The 15,899-nt window shown below is 43.5% G+C and overlaps 1 protein-coding gene across 1 annotated transcript in view; it reads right to left on the bottom strand.

Annotated features, from left to right (window-relative positions):
* ptk7b (protein tyrosine kinase 7b) overlaps positions 1–15,899 on the bottom strand; it is a 377,620-nt gene that overhangs the window by 33,203 nt on the left and 328,518 nt on the right. The window contains exons 16-17 of the mRNA XM_080193066.1: positions 12,838–13,070; positions 1,242–1,322 (exon numbers count right to left, since the gene is read on the bottom strand). Coding sequence (XP_080049192.1) covers positions 1,242–1,322; positions 12,838–13,070 — 314 coding nt within the window. The remainder of the gene's footprint in view (positions 1–1,241; positions 1,323–12,837; positions 13,071–15,899) is intronic.

Raw genomic sequence — 15,899 nt, 5'->3', positions numbered from 1 at the left:
TCCCCCAGTCTTAACTCATCCACTGATGTAACCCTCACTCTTGCCTTCATTACCTCTAGACACAACTATTCTAACCAACTCTTGACCACATTCTACCCTTTGTAAAGTTAAGGATACTCAAAATTCTATTGCCCCTTTTTTTAACTTGCAGCTAGTCCTGTTCCCCATCACCCTTGTGCTCACTGGCCTACTTTGGTGCCCCATCAAGCAATGTCTTGATTTTTAAATTCCCATCTTTTATTTTCAAATCATCCCATCTCTGTAATCTCAACCATCCCACAGACATATGTATTCCCATAATTAGGCCTCTTGAGCATTTCAGATTTTAATTGCTCCACCACTGATGTTCATACCTTCATTTGTCTATGCTTGAAACCCTGAAATTCTCTTCTGCCTTGCCTTCTCCATTAAAATACTCCCAAAATCTACCTCTTTGACCAAGCTTTTGGTCATCTGACCTAATGTCTCATATGTGATTTTGTGTCATACTTTGTTTTAAAATGTTCCTGTGAAACGCTTTGAGATGTTTCATTATGTTAAAGATGCTGTATAAATACAAATAGTTGTTGTTGTCATGGAAACTGAAAGATTTTGCATTCAATTCCAAAGTCTTTGTTTAGCTGTGGAGAGACAATCAGTTTCAACGATCTGGGCAATGGAAAGAACAACCAGCTGGGTTTCCACTTCAGATTGTTGTCCTAAAACCTGCTGGAAGGTAATTGTATGTGAATGTCAAGTAAGGATGAGATTGACTTGGCAGTAGCCTTTTCAATGGTCAAACAGCCATACAAATGAACCATCCTAGATGGCATGTGAACAATAAGGTAGCTAGGCAAGGACCCAGATGGCTACATGTGAATCATACACCTTCATGAATTATCAATTTTAGAGGACAAGGGGAAAGGGGCAAAATAAAACTCTCAGGGCAACAATCACCAGATTATTGAGCAACCAGTGCACCCACATGTGGGCAAATAGTGCTTCTGAAGAAGTTACATCAGGGTTTTAATATGTACAAAAAGTGACATGATCATGGTTTCCTTCCAAGTTTTGGAAGAACACAGCACAGACTTGGTGGAGTCTCTCAAGCATTTATTCTCCTGGCTTTTTTATATATGCATATGTACATATATGGAAATCTAGCTGGCTTCAAATGGCTCAATTCCTAAAACAATAAACTGATTTTCCACATGACACTTCAAATGATTTAAAAATCTCAATTGAAAATCCTCAGTCCCTACCTTCTGTTTTGTGCTTAATGGTTGAGATTTAATCTTCTCTTCTTTGCCTTTTGCAATACGCAGAAACTGCTTCAAATCTCCCTGGAAGACAAGAGTGTGAAGTTTAAATGCTCAACAGTAACATGTGATTGACTAAGAACATTTGGGATGCAGTAACTTTTGGTAGAGTAAGAATATTCGGGACACAATGTGCAAGTACTAAAACAGGAAACTATGACTATATTGTCACAAATAACCCCCAGCTTTGCTTCATGTTTGTAACATAGTTGATGTTAGGCACAATAACTGCAATATGTATGGACTTAGGCTATTTTTGGGACAAACAGTAAGAGTCCATCATTTGATTTGGGGCTTTTCATGGTAGTCTGAAAGGGTTTGGAATGGGACTTGAAAAGAGCACAGGAGAGAGCAGGAGAGGGTATGGATGGACCATGAGGAGAGGGAGAAAAGAGGGGGCGAGGAGGGGGCAGGAGGAAAGAGCTATGTTTGGTGCTGGCTTCTTGGCTGCCATCCCCTGCAGATGCTGTGGAACAAATGCTGGGAATGCTGGGGAACTGTTTCGATGCAGCTCCCCAGTGCTTGTAGTCGTTACACATGCAAATCATAGGGAGTGCGGTGCTGGAGGAGCATGAAACTCGTGGGAATAGAAATTAACACCATTGAGCTGAAACCACACTTCGCCATTAGCTGCCAGAACCAACAGTGTGCCATTTTTAAATAATCAAAGCAAACTCGTCAGGCTGTGCCACAAGACATTATATAAGTATACTGCACAAAAATTAAATTCTTCACTTATAGCCATTTAAACAATGCTGTGAAGGATTTTGATATTAATGTTCCAAGGTGAGTGAAAGAGAGACAACAATCCGGTATAGTTTTGATAAGAGAATTTTAAATTCAAGCATTCAGGTTTGGGGAGGGATATCCAGAGCATTGCATCCAGAGAGTTGGACACTCCATCAATTTTAATGTGAAGAGGGTGAAAGGGAGAGTCATAGAATCATAGAAAAACTACAGCAGAAACAGGCCCTTCGGCCCACAAGTTGCGCCAATCATATCTCTACCTACTAGGCTTACCTACAAACCTCAATCCTATTAAGTCCCACGTACTCATCCAGAAGTCTCTTAAAAGATCCTAACAAATTTGCCTCCACCACCACCGACAGCAGCCAATTCCACTCACCCATGACCGTCTTGAGTGAAAAACCTGTGTCGTCTTGTGGCAGCCATTTCAGCCCTGGGGAAAAGTCTTTGAGAGCCCACCTGATCAATACCTCTCATCATCTTATACACCTCTATCAGGTCTCCTCTCATCCTTCGTCTCTCTAAGGAGAAAAGATCGAGCTCTCTCAACCTATCCTCATAAGGCATGCCACCCAATCCAGGCAACATCCTTGTACATCTCCTCTGCATCCTTTCAATGGCTTCCACATCCTTCCTGTAATGAGTAATAAACAAAATGCAGAAGTCAAGAATAGAATGTGCTAAAGTATAGATGGTTGCAGAGTTGAAGCAGACTGAACAGACAGCATTAACAGTAAGATTTGGAGAACTTGGTAGTTTGTGGTATGTGGCATGCCAGTAGACATTCTGCAAATTCGAGGGTCTTGCATTGTCAGAAGAAATCCAGAACTATTACTCTTGACAGCTATCCATGGCCTTGCAAGAAGGCGAAGTGTGAATATTGAGTTGACATTGGTGTTCAGCATGGCTGTGAAAACTTCATGCTGCTAATTCATGCCTAGCCTGATGATAAAAATGTGAAGTAATATCAGGTCGCCTTCCCAAAACTTGCCGGCATTTTGATTTGATTTGATTTATTATTGTCACATGCACTAACATACAGTGAAAGTATTGTTTCTTGCATGCTAAATATACTGTTCATAGTGAAGGAAACGAGAGAGTGCAGAATGCAATGTTACAGTCATAGCTAGGGTGTAGAGAAAGATCAACTTAATGCAAGGTAAGTCCATTCAAAAGTCTGACAGCAGCAGGGAAGAAGCTGTTCTAGAGTTGGTTGGTACATGATCTCAGACTTTTGTACCTTTTTCCTGAAGGAAGAAGGTGGAAGAGAGTATGTCTAGAGAGCATAGGGTCCTTAATTATGCTGGCTGCTTTGCCGAGGCAGCGGGAAGCGTAGACAGAGTCAATGGATGGGAGGCTGGTTTGCATGATGGATTGGGCTACATTCACGAGTCATGCCAAGCTGTGATTCAACCAGAAAGAATGCTTTCTATGATGCATTTGTAAAAGTTGGTGAGAGTCATAGCTGACATGCCAAATTTCCTTAAGTCTTTGAGAAAGTAGAGACATTGGTGGGCTTTCTTAACTATAGCATCGGCGTCAGAGGGCCAGGACAGATTGTTGGTCTGGACACCTAAAGACTTGAAGCTCTCGACTTTTTTTACTTTGTTCCCGTTGATGTAGACAGGGGCATGTTCTTCACTTCGCTTCCTGAAGTCGATGACAATCTCCTTCGCTTTGTTGACATTGAGGGAGAGATTATTGTTGCTGCACCAGTTCATCAGATTCTCTATCTCATTCCAGTACTCTGTCTCGTCATTGTTTGAGATCCGACCCATTATGATGGTGTTGTCAGCAAACTTGAAAATTGAACTGGAGGGGAATTCGACCACACAGTCATAACTGTATAAGTTGTTGCTGTTCGTCCATCGTCATCGATGAGGACCTCAACACCATTAGTCATTTTGAGGCTGGTTGCAGTGTGTCTGAAGATAACTGATCAAGCCAATTCGGGCACGGAATGTCCTGGCACATATTGGACAGACTTGTGTAGACACTGTACTTGTTGCGCTGGTCGCTCTGGACTTGCGCAGCTCACGCTTAAGTTGTGCTTCAGCAATACACCTTGCTTTGTGAGCTTGACAGCCTTTGTGGATGAGACAGCGCCAGGTAGGGCAGTTTTGAGCCAGCGTTTCTCAGGTAGTCGTGTCAATGTCAAGCGACTTCAGGGAGGCTTTGAGTGTATCTTTGAAATGTTTCTTCTGCCCTCCATGCAAGTGTCTTCCAGCAGAGAGTTCCCCAAAAAGGAGCTGCTTGGGTATGCGCTTGTCTGACATACGGATGACATGACCTGCCCACCGGGTCTGCGCTCTCATCAGCGGTGTGTGAACTGATGGTAGACTTGCTCTAGAGAGAACTTCAGTGTCTGGTATTTTGTCTTGCCATCTGATGCATAATATTCTGCAAAGACAAGTCATGTGGAAACGATTGAGCTGTCTTGCACGCCTTCGATACACAGTCCACGTTTCACAGGCATACAGGAGGGTAGTGAGTACCACAGCGCTGTAGATCTTCAGTTTTGTTGCTGGGCTGATTCCTCGATGTTCCCATACAGTGGAGTGCAATCTACTGAAAGCAGAACTTGCCTTTGATATTCTGCAGTTAACTTCTGCATCAATAGTCACTGCTTGGGAGAGGGTGCTGCCAAGATAAGTGAACTGGTCCACTGCCTGTAGTTTCTGCCCTTTGACTGTGATTATGGGTTCTGTGTACGGTGCATGAGGAGCAGGCTGGTGCATGGCTTTGGTCTTTTTAATGTTGATGGTGAGTCCAAAGTTGTCACAAGCCCTGGAAAATTTGTCCATACTGACTTGTATCTCTGGCTCTGAGCCAGCATACAGGGCGCAGTCATCGGCAGAGAATAAATCTCTCAGAACGGTCTCTTACACTTTGGTAATAGCTTGAAGTCTCCTTGGGTTGAAAAGCTTCTCATCCACTCTGTACTTGAGGCTGATTCCAGCAGCACTGTCCAGGAAGGCATCATTCAGCATGGCAGTAAACATCATGCTGAACAGTGTGGGTGCGAGCACACAGCCCTGTTTGAAGCCATTGGTGATTGGGAATGCCTCAGAGGATTCTCCGCCATCCAGTACTCTAGCCATCATGGAACTGGCGTACCATCTGAATGAATTTGGGGAGGCAGCCGAACTTTGACATGATCCTCCACAGGCCTTGTCGGCTTACAGTATTGAAGGCTTTCGCGAGGTCAACAAAGGTTGTGTACAGCTTGCGATTCTGCTCCTGACACTTCTCCTGAAGTTGGCGCGCAGCAAAAATGTGTCATTAGTCATTTTGAGGCTGGTTGCAGTGTGTCTGAAGATAACTGATCAGGCCAATTCGGGCACGGAATGTCCTGGCACATATTGGACAGACTTGTGTAGACACTGTATTTGTTGCACTGGTGGCTCTGGACTTGCGCAGCTCGCACTTAAGTCCTTTCAGATCTTTGCAGAAGCCACACTGTGACTTTGGAAGCAGGCTCAGCTCCAGATGAGTGACCAGACGATTTAGCAGGACTCTTGCGAGGGTTTTTCCTGTGATGGAGAGCAGCGAGACTCCTTGGTGGTTGTCTCATACTTGCCGGTTGTCTTTCCTCTTGTAGAGGTGTACAATGGAAGCATCTTTAAGTTCATGAGGAATGGATCCTTGCTTCCAAAAGGACTGGAACAACTAGGTGAGCTTCTCGATAAGTGCAGGACCAGCAGCTTTATAGATCTCTGCGGGTATGGCATCCGCCCCTGGATAGCTGGCTGACAGCTTTCGTGACTTCAACTACTACCAGTGGGTCATCCATGGTGCTGATGGTATCAGCCGGGGGAATCCTGTCTATTGCCTCATCGTTAATAGATGACGGTCGGTTGAGGACAGCTTCAAAGTGTTCAGCCCATCTCTGCAGGATCTGAGCCTTCTCTGTAATGAGAGTTGTACCAACTGTACTCAGGAGGGGGGAAGCTCTCGAGAGATTGAGGTCCATAGAGAGTGTTGAGGGCTTCACAGAACCGTTTCAAGTCGTTTCTGTCAGCATATCCCTGTATTTCATCAGCCTTGGCGCTCAGCCAGGCATCCTGCATTTTATGCAGTTTATTCTGGACTGTCCTGCAAGCACTGGTAAAAGCATTTTTCTTGGCAGCTGAAGATGGGTCGTTCTGACAGGCCCGATGAAGACGGTGCTTTTCAACAAGTAGAGCCTGTATCTCCTCATCATTCTCATTAAACCAATCATGCTGCTTGTGGGTGGATGGCCCGAGCTTCTTCAGCGCAGATGTATGGATTGCATCCCTGAAGCGTTCCCAGTCGTCCTCAGCGCTGCCTGCGAGGTGTAGGTCAGCAAGCTTGATTTCTAAGTCTTCAGCCAGTGCTAAAGCTATGCTAGGGTTCTTTAGCTTGGCCGCGTTGATTCTTTTCATAACCTTGCTTCCTTGTGGTCGCCTCTTGGGTCTGATGCGGAGCCTCATTTTGGAGATAATGAGCCTGTGATCTGTCCAGCAGTCAGCACCACACATGGCCTTGGTTAGTCTTGACATCCTGCCTGTACAAATGATGGGGGCTAAGAACACAGCCTTTAAACATAGAAAATGGGTGCAGGAGTAAGCCATTGGCCATTCGAGTCTGCTACATCATTCAATATGACCATGGCTGATCATGTACTTTCAGTTCATTATTTAGGTTGTAAGCCTGCAGATCAACACCTCCAGGAAGGAAAAATATAAGAGATATTTCTGGTTCACATTACTTTAGAATTATTCACAGTGGAAAAGGATCTTGGCGATTGTAGTGCAGATTTGCAGCGGACTGAAAAGCTTGAGTATGTAGACATTAAGGAAGAGGATGTTTTGGAGCTGTTGAAAAGCATCAAGTTAGATAAGTCGTCGGGACCAGATGGGATGTTTCCCAGGTTACTGTGGGAGGCGAGGGAAGAGATTTCTGAGCCTCTGGAGATGATCTTTGCATCATCAACGGAGACAGGAGTAGTTCTGGAGGATTGTGGATATGGTTCCTTTATTCAAGAAAGGGAGAAGAGATAGCCCAAGAAATTATAGACCAGTGAGTCTAACCTCAGTGGTTGATAAGTTGATGGAGAAGATCCTGAGAGACAGGGTTTATGAACATTTGGAGAGGTATAGTATGATCAAGAATAGTCAGCACAGCTTTGTCAAAGGCAGACGATGCCTTACAAGCCTGATTGTATTTTTTGAGAATGTGTCTAAACATATTGACAAAGGAAGAGCAGTAGATGTGGTTTATATGAACTTCAGCAAGGCGTTTGATAAGGTGCCCCATGCAAGGCTTATTGAGAAAGTGAGGGGGCATGGGATCTAAAGGGACATTGCTCTGTGGATTCAGAACTGGCTTGCCCACAGAAGACAAACAGTGGTTATAGATGTGTCTTTTTCTGCATGGAGGTCGATCAGCAGTGGAGTGCCCAGGGGTCTGTTCTGGGACCCTTGCTCTGACCTGGATGAGGGAGTGGAGGGATGGGTTGGTAAGTTTGCTGATGACACAAAGGTTGGAGGTGTTGTGGATCGTGTGGACGGATGTCAGAAGTTGCAGCGAGACATTGATAGGATGGAAGACTGGGCGGAGAAGTGGCAGATGGACTTCAACCCAGATAAGTGTGTGGTGGTTCATTTTGGCAGGTCAAATAAGATGACAGGTTTTAATATTAAGGATAAGACTCTTGGCAGTGTGGAAGATCAGAAGGATCCTGGAGTCCGGGTTCATAGGATGCTCAAAGCAGCTTTGCAAATAGAGGCTGTGGTTAAGAAGGCGTATGGTGTACTGGCATTCATCAATTGAGGAATTGAGTTTTGGAGTCAGGAGATAATGCTGCAGCTGTATAAGACCCTGGTCAGACCCCACATGGAATACAGTGCTCAGTTCTGGTCGCCTCATTACAGAAAGGATGTGGAAGTCATAGAAAGGGTGCAGAGGAGATTTACAAGGATGTTGCCTGGATTGGGTGGCATGCCTTATGGGGAAAGGTTAAGAGAGCTCGGTTTTTTTCTCCTTGGAGAGACGAAGAATGAGGGGTGACCTGATAGAGGTGTATAAGATGATGAGAGGTATCGATCAAGTGGATTTTCACAGGCTTTTTTCCAGGGCTGAAATGGTTGCCACAAGAGGACATAGGTTTAGAGTACTGGGGAGTAGGTACAAAGGAAACATCAGGGGTAAGTTTCTCACTCAGGGTGGTGGGTGCGTGGAATTGGCTGCCGGCAGTGGTGGTGGAGGTGGATTCGATAGGGTCTTTTAAGAGACTTTTGGTTAAGTACATGGAACTTAGTAAGCTAGAGGGTTATAGGTATGCCTAGTAGGTAGGGATATGTTTGGTGCAACTTGTGGGCCGAAGGGCCTGTTTGTGCTGTAGTTTTTCTATGTTTCTAAACACTGATTGAAACAAGTTTATAGAGCCAAATGCAGAAAAAACACAATAATGTCTGGTCAGCACCTCTAAAACCACGTAACCAAATCAGATGTCAAACTTGTTAAATACTCAGAAATTCTGGTTTGCAGCTTACCAGGGCACTTTGGTAGAGTGGAATCCATTATTAACTTTTGTATTTTCTAGCTTTCATTATTGTTTAATAATGCTGATACATCTCTGGAGATTATATTGTACTATTGCTGTTTTTCACAGTTACTTCACAGAACTGTCATCATAAGTCTGGGAAACAAGGAGCTAAGTCTGCCAGAAATGAACAAGGAGGGACTGGTTCACTGGCACATCATCACTTCCACTACTAAGCTACTATTTCAACAACAGGTCAAGTGCAACTCAGTAAAGCCAGGCTGATTGTTATGCAAAAGCTATTACAAAAGGTACACACTAGACATCTAACATGACTGGACATAAAAATAGGATTTATCTCTGACTGAAGCCATAAGACTTGTTTTCAGTTTGGCAAGCATAGCTTCACATTTCTTCCATGTATAGCAATTCATTTTTCAGACTGCACTAGCTGATGGAAAAATCCAAATATAGGGGGAAATCTTATGTAAAAAAATTCTAAGTCCAGGACGAGTGTGAAAACAGGGGAGTTTCTGGTCTGTTTTTTGGGTGAATTCAAATCTGTGATCTTATCCACTCAGACAAAAACGTCCTCAAAAAACATTCTTCTGTGCTGCCATCAGATTTTTGAGTGGATCTCCCTCTCATTAAGTTGATCTTTCTCTACGCCCTAGCTATGACTGTATAACTACATTCTGTATTGTCTCTTTTCCTTCTCTCTACGTACATTATACTTTGTATAGCGCACAAGAAGCAACACTTTTCACTGTATACGAATACATGTGACAATAATAAATCAAATCAAATCAAAATGGTTTCTCACCAGTAAGGGGGAAGGGTGGGGCTTAAATCGCCCGAACGCTGGCGCGTGTGCCGGTTTCTAGCAACATACGTCTGTCATTCAGCCTCTTCTGCTGTCAACTAGTCTCAAACATTGTGCTCTCCCCCATCCCCCTACAGCTACCAAGGGGGCCCACAGCCTATTGCAGTCCCCACCCCTCCAGAAGGTAAGAATGCCCCCAAAACCCCATGGTTTTAGTGATTGAAAATGCAGAATTTAGATCCATATTATTGGACCAGAAAGCAAATTACATTAAGAAGTCAGACTAGAGCTCTGTATTTGTTTCTGTTCAGGCATTGTTGTGAAGATAGGATGCTTCACTCCAGGAGTAATTCCGCTGCCAAATCAGGGATTTTTATAGTAAAACAAACTTTATTTAGTAACACAGTTTAAGTATAACTGTACTTGAAAATTGAAGCAGCATAATTCAACAGCTGAACAATAGTTAAAAATGAAAAGAAATAACTTTAATTTCTGACTTATCATTATTTCATTTCTAAATATTCAACATTATCTTTCACATAAAATTCCACTCTAAATACAGTTAGCAACCATAAATATACTTGCTTTTAGTGGTGTAGACAGTCTTGAAGGTGTGAAGAATTGAGTTTCAGATCTCTGTTTAAATAAACACCAGCCTGAACTGAAAGCTTTTTTTTCTCTGCTGCATAGCTAGCTCCTCCCATTAACCATATTATCACATGACCCTGTCAAATCAACCTAAGAACGTAAGAACTAGGAGCAGGAGCATCTAGCTCCTCGAGCCTGATCCACCATTCAATAAGATCATGGCTGACCTTTCTGTGGATTCAGCTCCACTTAACTACCCGCTCATCATAGTCCTTAATTCCTTCACTGTTCAATAATTTATCTATCCTTGACTTAAAATGAGGTAGCCTCAACTGCTTCATGGGTAGAGAATCCACAGATTCACAACCCGTTGTGTGAAGAAGTTTCTCCTCAACTCAGCTCTAGATCTCCTTGCTCCCTTTTATTTTGAGTTCATGCCCCCTCATTCTAGTTTCATCTGCCAGTGGAAACAACTACCCTGCTTCTATCTTATCTATTCCCTTCATAATCCTATATGTTTCTAAAAGATCTCCCCTCATTCTTCTGAATTCCAATGAGTATAGCCCCAGTTTACTCAGTCTCTCCTCATAAGCCCATCCTCTCAACTCCGGAATCAATCTAGTGAATCTCCTCCGCACTCCCTTCAGTGTCAGTATATCCTTTCTCAAGTAAGGAGACTAAAACTGTCCACAGTCCTCCAGGAATGGCCTCACCAGCACCTTATACAGCTACAACATAACCTCGCTGTTTTTAAACTCCATCCCTCTAGCAATGAAGGACAAAATTCCATTTGCCTTCTTAATTACCTGCTGCACCTGCAAACCAACTCCTTGTGATTTTTGCAAACACTCAGGTCCCTCTGCACAGTATAATAGTGCATTTTGCTGTTATTCCTACCAAAATAAATGACCTCACATTTACCAACATTGTACTCCATCTGCCAGACCCTTGCCCACTCACTTAGACTATCTACATCCCTTTGCAGATTTTCAGTGTCTGCACACTTTGCTCTGTCAGTCATCTTAGTGTCATCAGCTAATTTTGACACACTACACTTAATTCCCAACTCCAAATCACCTATGTAAATCATAAACAATTGAGGTCCCATCACTGATCCCTGAGGCACACCACTAATCACTGATCACCGACCAGAAAACCACCCATTTACCCCCACTCTTTGCTTTCTGTTAATTAAACAATCCTCTATCTATGCTAATACATTACCCATAACACCGTGCACCTTTATCTTAGGCTTTGCTGTGGCACCTTGTCAAATGTCTTCTGGAAATCCAAGTACAACACATCCACATGTTCCCCATTGTCCACAGCACATGTAATGTTCTCAAAGAATTCCACCAAATTAGTCAGACATGACCTGCTCTTTATGAACCCATGCTGTGTCTTTCTAATGGTACAATTTATATCAGATGTCTCACTATTTCTTCCTTGATGATAAATTCAAACATTTTCCACAGTACGAAGTTAAGCTAATGGCCTATAGTCACCTGCCTTTTGTCTACTTTTTTTAAAACAGTTTTTAAAACCTAATCAAAAACCCCAAGGGAAAATCTTCATTTATAAACAAAAATCTATTAACACCACATGGTTAAAATGAGTAATTATCCTGCTCTCCCAGCATCTGAGTTGCATTCCCTCTAGACGTATCGACTGCCTATGGAAAAAGCTAAATTTTTAAACATTCCTCTTAAACATAAAGATATGTATATATCAATAGCAAGTACTATTATCACACAATCTCGATACAGAGGTGGTATGTTCTCAACTTTGCTGGTGGTTTTCATCTTTCTATTTTTGCAACTTTGTTTCACAAAAATTGGTTGCTGTGTTTACCACATCAGATTACATGCAAGCAAACAAGCAAAGGTACAAACCAGAAACACGAGTAGGCCATTTTGCCCATCCACCCTCTGCCAATTGATAAGATTATATTTAATCTGATTTAAGCTCATACCTTCCTGTCTATCCTTTTACCATTTGACTCCCTTGTCAGCATTCATCTATCCAACTTGGCATTAAAAATATTCAATGACCCTGTATTTACTGCTCTCAGGAGAAGAGAATTCCGGAGACAACACTGAGAAAAAATTCTCCTTAGACCTGAGAAAGATAGATTTTTGATCAGTAACAAAATCAAGGGTTTGATTTTGTTTTTGATTTTGGGGAAAAGGCAGGAAAAGCGGATGTGAGGAATGTTGGATCAGCCGTGATCCTACTGAATGACGGGGCAGGCTTGAGGGAATGAATGGTCGACTCCTGTTTCTATTTCTTATGGTCTTATAGTCAATCATCTCAGTTATTTCAATCCCACGTAGGCGGAATAGAATTTGCTGAAGACTAGCATCTGTGATGCTGGGAACCTCAGAAGGCCAAGAAACCTCATCCACATTGTACTTCTGGCTGATGACAACAAATGCTTTAATCCTTGTCTTTTGCATTACCATGCTGGACTACCGTATCATTGAAGATGGGAATGCGAGTGGAGTCTCCTCCTCAGTTAGTGCTCCCTGATATCGAATGAAGTCTCAGCTAAGATTTCATACTCAAGTGGGGATCAAACCCATAATCTTCTGAGGTGAGTGTATTACCATTGAGCTAACCTGACACAAAGACCAAATCTTATCAGTTTGAACAGATTAAAAAGCATTATCTATTTCTTAACTAATTTGTTCAATTACTTTGAAGATTATGTTCTACTTACCAAAAAGATAACTGGATTTTTGGTTCACAACATACAAGCAGAACCTCCAAGATTTATTCACAAATTGTGCTCGATTAATATGTTTCAAAACACTGTGGCATTTTCAGAACTGACTGAGCAATACAATGGAGCAACTTCCCTTTGAATCTCTTACCAGATCGACATATTCAGTGAGCATGTAGTGTGGCTCCATTTCTCGGCAGAGGCCCAGCAGTCTCACCACATTGCTGTGATTCATCTTACTAAACATCTCAAACTCCCGACGGAATTCTAGCTGGAGCTGTTCATCCCTTGTGGTCAGACTCTTCACCAGGACTACCATCTCTACATCATTTCTGTCAATCCCCTTGGCTTTGGCTAAGAAGACCTCGCCATACTCTCCTTTTCCTGTAGTTACAAACATAAGAGCAAAGGTTAAACAATGTGTCAGATCGAAAACAATTAATATCATAAGTTGACAGAACTTCATAGAAATCGTCACAGAAACTCTACAGTACAGAGACAGGCCATTCAGCCCATCAAGTCTGCACCAACCACATTCCCACTCAGGCCCTACCCCCATATCCCTACATATTTACCCTCTACTCCCTCTAACCTACACATCTCAGGACACTAAGGGCAATTTTATATGGCCAATCAACCTAACCTGCACATCTTTGGACTGTGGGAGGAAACCGGAGCACCTGGAGGAAACCCACGCAGACACGGGGAAAACGTGCAAACTCCACACAGATAGTGACCCAGGCCGGGAATCGAACCCGGTCCCTGGAGCTGTGAAGCAGCAGTGCTAACCACTGTGCCACCATGCCGCCCAGCATTGTGCTACTGTGCCACTCTTTAAAATAATTTGTTTTTGACAATGTACATTTGAAATAGCTAAACTTCCACATTCTACAGACCTAAAAGTAAAAATTGTTCAGGCCACTATATGATGGAGACACTATAGTAAAGTGCACATTTAGTATCCTTCTCACATGGGAGTGATTCTTTAGAGAAATATTTGAAGGCCAGTTATTTCCTCTTGGGAACACTCACCCCTCCCTGTCCTGCAGATACTTATTTAAGGGTGATACTATTGCACAATACTTGACAACTTGAATACTTGAAAGGACAAGTAAGTCCCTGGCAGACAGCACAGCTGAGTCAGATATAATCCATGCATTATCCGTGCACATGTACGTGATTAAATGGCAGTTAGAAGCATGGTTCATTTCTCTAACTCCTGAAATCAGCTGTAGTTGATTTCAATCAGCATGGTTGTGAAACTAACTAGAACAGGACGGGATGAAACCTGCAATCTTTCTGGTTTGTAACATTCAGCACCACATTAGAAAGAACACTTAGACATCGAGACTACCACTGAAGGTGGAGAGTATTTCAAAATCCCTCATCACTAGTAGCTGCCAATGCGGAAATGGTCTGAGTTAAGAACACAAAAACTAAGAGCAGGAGTAGGCCATCTGGCCCCTTGAGCCTGCTCCGCCATTCAATAAGATCACAGCTGACCTTTTCATGGACTCAGCTCCATTATCCGCCTGCTCGCCATAACCCTTAACTCCTTCACTGTTCAAAACTTTATCTATCTTCGCCTTAAAAACATTCAATGAGGTAGCCTCAACTGCTTCATTGGGCAAGGAATTCCACAGGTTCACAACCCTTTGTGTGAAGAAGTTCCTCCTCAACTCAGTCCTAAATCTTATTTTGAGGCTATGGCCCCTAGTTCTAGTTTCACCCACCAGTGGAAACAACTTCCCTGCTTCTATCTTACATAGTCCCTTCATAATCTTATTTATTTCTATAAGATCTCCCCGATCAATTCCAAGTTTGTGTTATTTTAATTCAGCATCAACAATACACAATGTAGAGCGACTGCTCAAACCTCATAGAATGCGTAAACATCAAATAAACTTGCTAGACATAGATTGAACCCAACACCCCAAAAAGATGCCAGGATGCTGACACACTAGGTCCAACAAAATACTTCAATGAACAGAATTTTTAAGACTTAACCTGACTTCCCACCTCCCAACTTAGATTTTTAAGCATATTGCGATTAGGTAGCATGCCAGTAGGGCATTTATTAATTTATTTAGGTCTTCTTAGTGGCAATTTTCCCCAAAAAAATCTAAGTGCCGAATTCGTGTGAAAATGGGAGTAACTCCCACTGTTTTTATTTAACGGCATTTTCAAAATAAATCTCCAAACTCTCTGCATCACAGAGTGCCTCAGAGAGCTTCACATTGAATATCACAGGGTGGGCCTGTTCCTGCTCGAGAGACCGGCAGTATAGTGCTGAGCAAGTCACTGCACACGCACCGACCTGTTAGACCAGAGATCTGTGAATGCGCACTGGCCCCTCACTGCAGGCCTCCCAATCACTGGCCAGCCCCGCAATCCCACATCACTGCCGTTCTGACCCCCACCACACCCGATCATTGGCCTCCTGGTCCTCTCCAGGAAAGCCCTGATATCATCCCTGCCTTCATCCCCACCCCCGATCTCCCCAAACCACCCGCCCATCCACCCCAGGGGCCAGCTTCAATCAGCCCTTTCCTCTGCCACCGATCCCAACTGCAGAGTTGCAGCAAGACACCCTCCCCCCATTTTAACTGATCTCCCCCACATAGGCCCTGCCCCAATAGGCCCCACTCCTTTACCACTGCCCAATGTCCCTCGGGCATTGCCACTTTGCCCATAGACAGTACAAAGGGACCAGGCTGGTACTGCCAAGCTGCCAATGAGCCCCTTACCCCCAACCTCCTGGTGAGGTGTCCATAGCCTCCCTTCTCTCCAGCAGGGTTGGGCCACTAGCTCCCAATTAGTGGGGAGCTGTTGTAAGCTCCACTGGAGTGAACACTCCTGGTTGGGTGCAGGAAGGTGCGAGGCTAGTGGGCCTGGAGACTTCAGTCCCGGGTCCACGAATGATATTAAAATTGTGATTACCGGCGCAGAGCTGTTGACATCAGAAATCCCGGAAACATGTGAGGGCTGTTGCGGCGAGCAGGGAGCCCACTAAACGGCTTATGCTGATGTCTTCCGGCCCAAGCAGCACAGCAGGCTGGAAGAATTGTGCCCCCTCCGCCCACCTTGCGTTCAACAGACTTTCCTGAATATATAAGCAATGGTACTATAAAATCGCTACAACACACTATGACAAGCAGTGGAGAAATCATAACATAAAAATGTTATTTAGCCTCTTGAGCTTGCTCTATCATT

This window comes from Carcharhinus amblyrhynchos, chromosome 7 (genome assembly GCF_965287045.1).
Source record: "Carcharhinus amblyrhynchos chromosome 7, sCarAmb.v2.hapA, whole genome shotgun sequence".
In the NCBI taxonomy this organism is placed as follows: domain Eukaryota; kingdom Metazoa; phylum Chordata; class Chondrichthyes; order Carcharhiniformes; family Carcharhinidae; genus Carcharhinus; species Carcharhinus amblyrhynchos.
The sequence above is the reverse complement of the archived record's forward strand: the minus strand, read 5'-3'. Positions and strand labels throughout refer to the sequence as shown.